Here is a 624-nt window from a genome sequence, read left to right as displayed (position 1 = left end):
ACTGGCTTCCAGGATCCATCCGCCGAGACACGGATGCTGCGCGCGTTAAGCCGGCCTGTGGACTCGAGCTCCTTGCGCACCCCGAGCAGGAACCCGTCCACCACAAGGCTGCATGGACGAGCGTCCCCGAAACAGCTTTTAATGGGACACCGCCATCTGTCCACGAGCGTCGGCTCGAAAATGCGCCAGCGGCACGTCGCCTCGCATACGTCTGCCTGGTGCGAGATGCATTTGCGAGATTGAGGTTTGCGCTCGCGCGTCTCGAGCCAGTTACTCAAGTCGAAGCATTCCAGGTGGGTGCATGTGGCACCTCGGACTGGCGTCTCGAACATAATGGCCGAGAACGGATCCGCAAGATCGATCGGCAGCTCCTCGGTCACCACCATGATGCTGTCGTCGTCGTTGTCATTGTTCACACTAATTCGCTTCCGAATCACCTCCAACGTCTTCTCTGGGGGGATGACTTGGTCGTTTCGGATCTGGTTCCAAAGAGACGAGTGGCTCTTCGTTATAATGATCTCAACCGCGATAGCATAATACTCCACGGGCACCCTCAGCATTGCTAGCGCAATCTTGACTTGGTTTTTCCCACCGATAACGTATAAAGTCAGCTCAACGAGGCAG

General features: G+C 56.6%; 1 protein-coding gene across 1 annotated transcript; it reads right to left on the bottom strand.

Moving 5' to 3' along the window:
* Window positions 1-138: 138 nt before the first annotated feature.
* GGTG_14458 (hypothetical protein) lies at window positions 139-560 on the bottom strand (the record flags this gene model as incomplete). Its single annotated transcript, XM_009232383.1, has 2 exons — window positions 139-156; window positions 210-560. The coding sequence occupies 2 exons, from the start codon at window positions 558-560 to the stop codon at window positions 139-141; spliced, it is 369 nt and encodes a 122-aa protein (XP_009230647.1).
* Between the last annotated feature and the right edge of the window lie 64 nt (window positions 561-624).

This window comes from Gaeumannomyces tritici, assembly GCF_000145635.1.
Source record: "Gaeumannomyces tritici R3-111a-1 unplaced genomic scaffold supercont2.486, whole genome shotgun sequence".
NCBI classification, from domain to species: domain Eukaryota; kingdom Fungi; phylum Ascomycota; class Sordariomycetes; order Magnaporthales; family Magnaporthaceae; genus Gaeumannomyces; species Gaeumannomyces tritici.
Note: the sequence above shows the minus strand (reverse complement) of the source record. Positions and strands in the feature narration are given on the sequence as shown.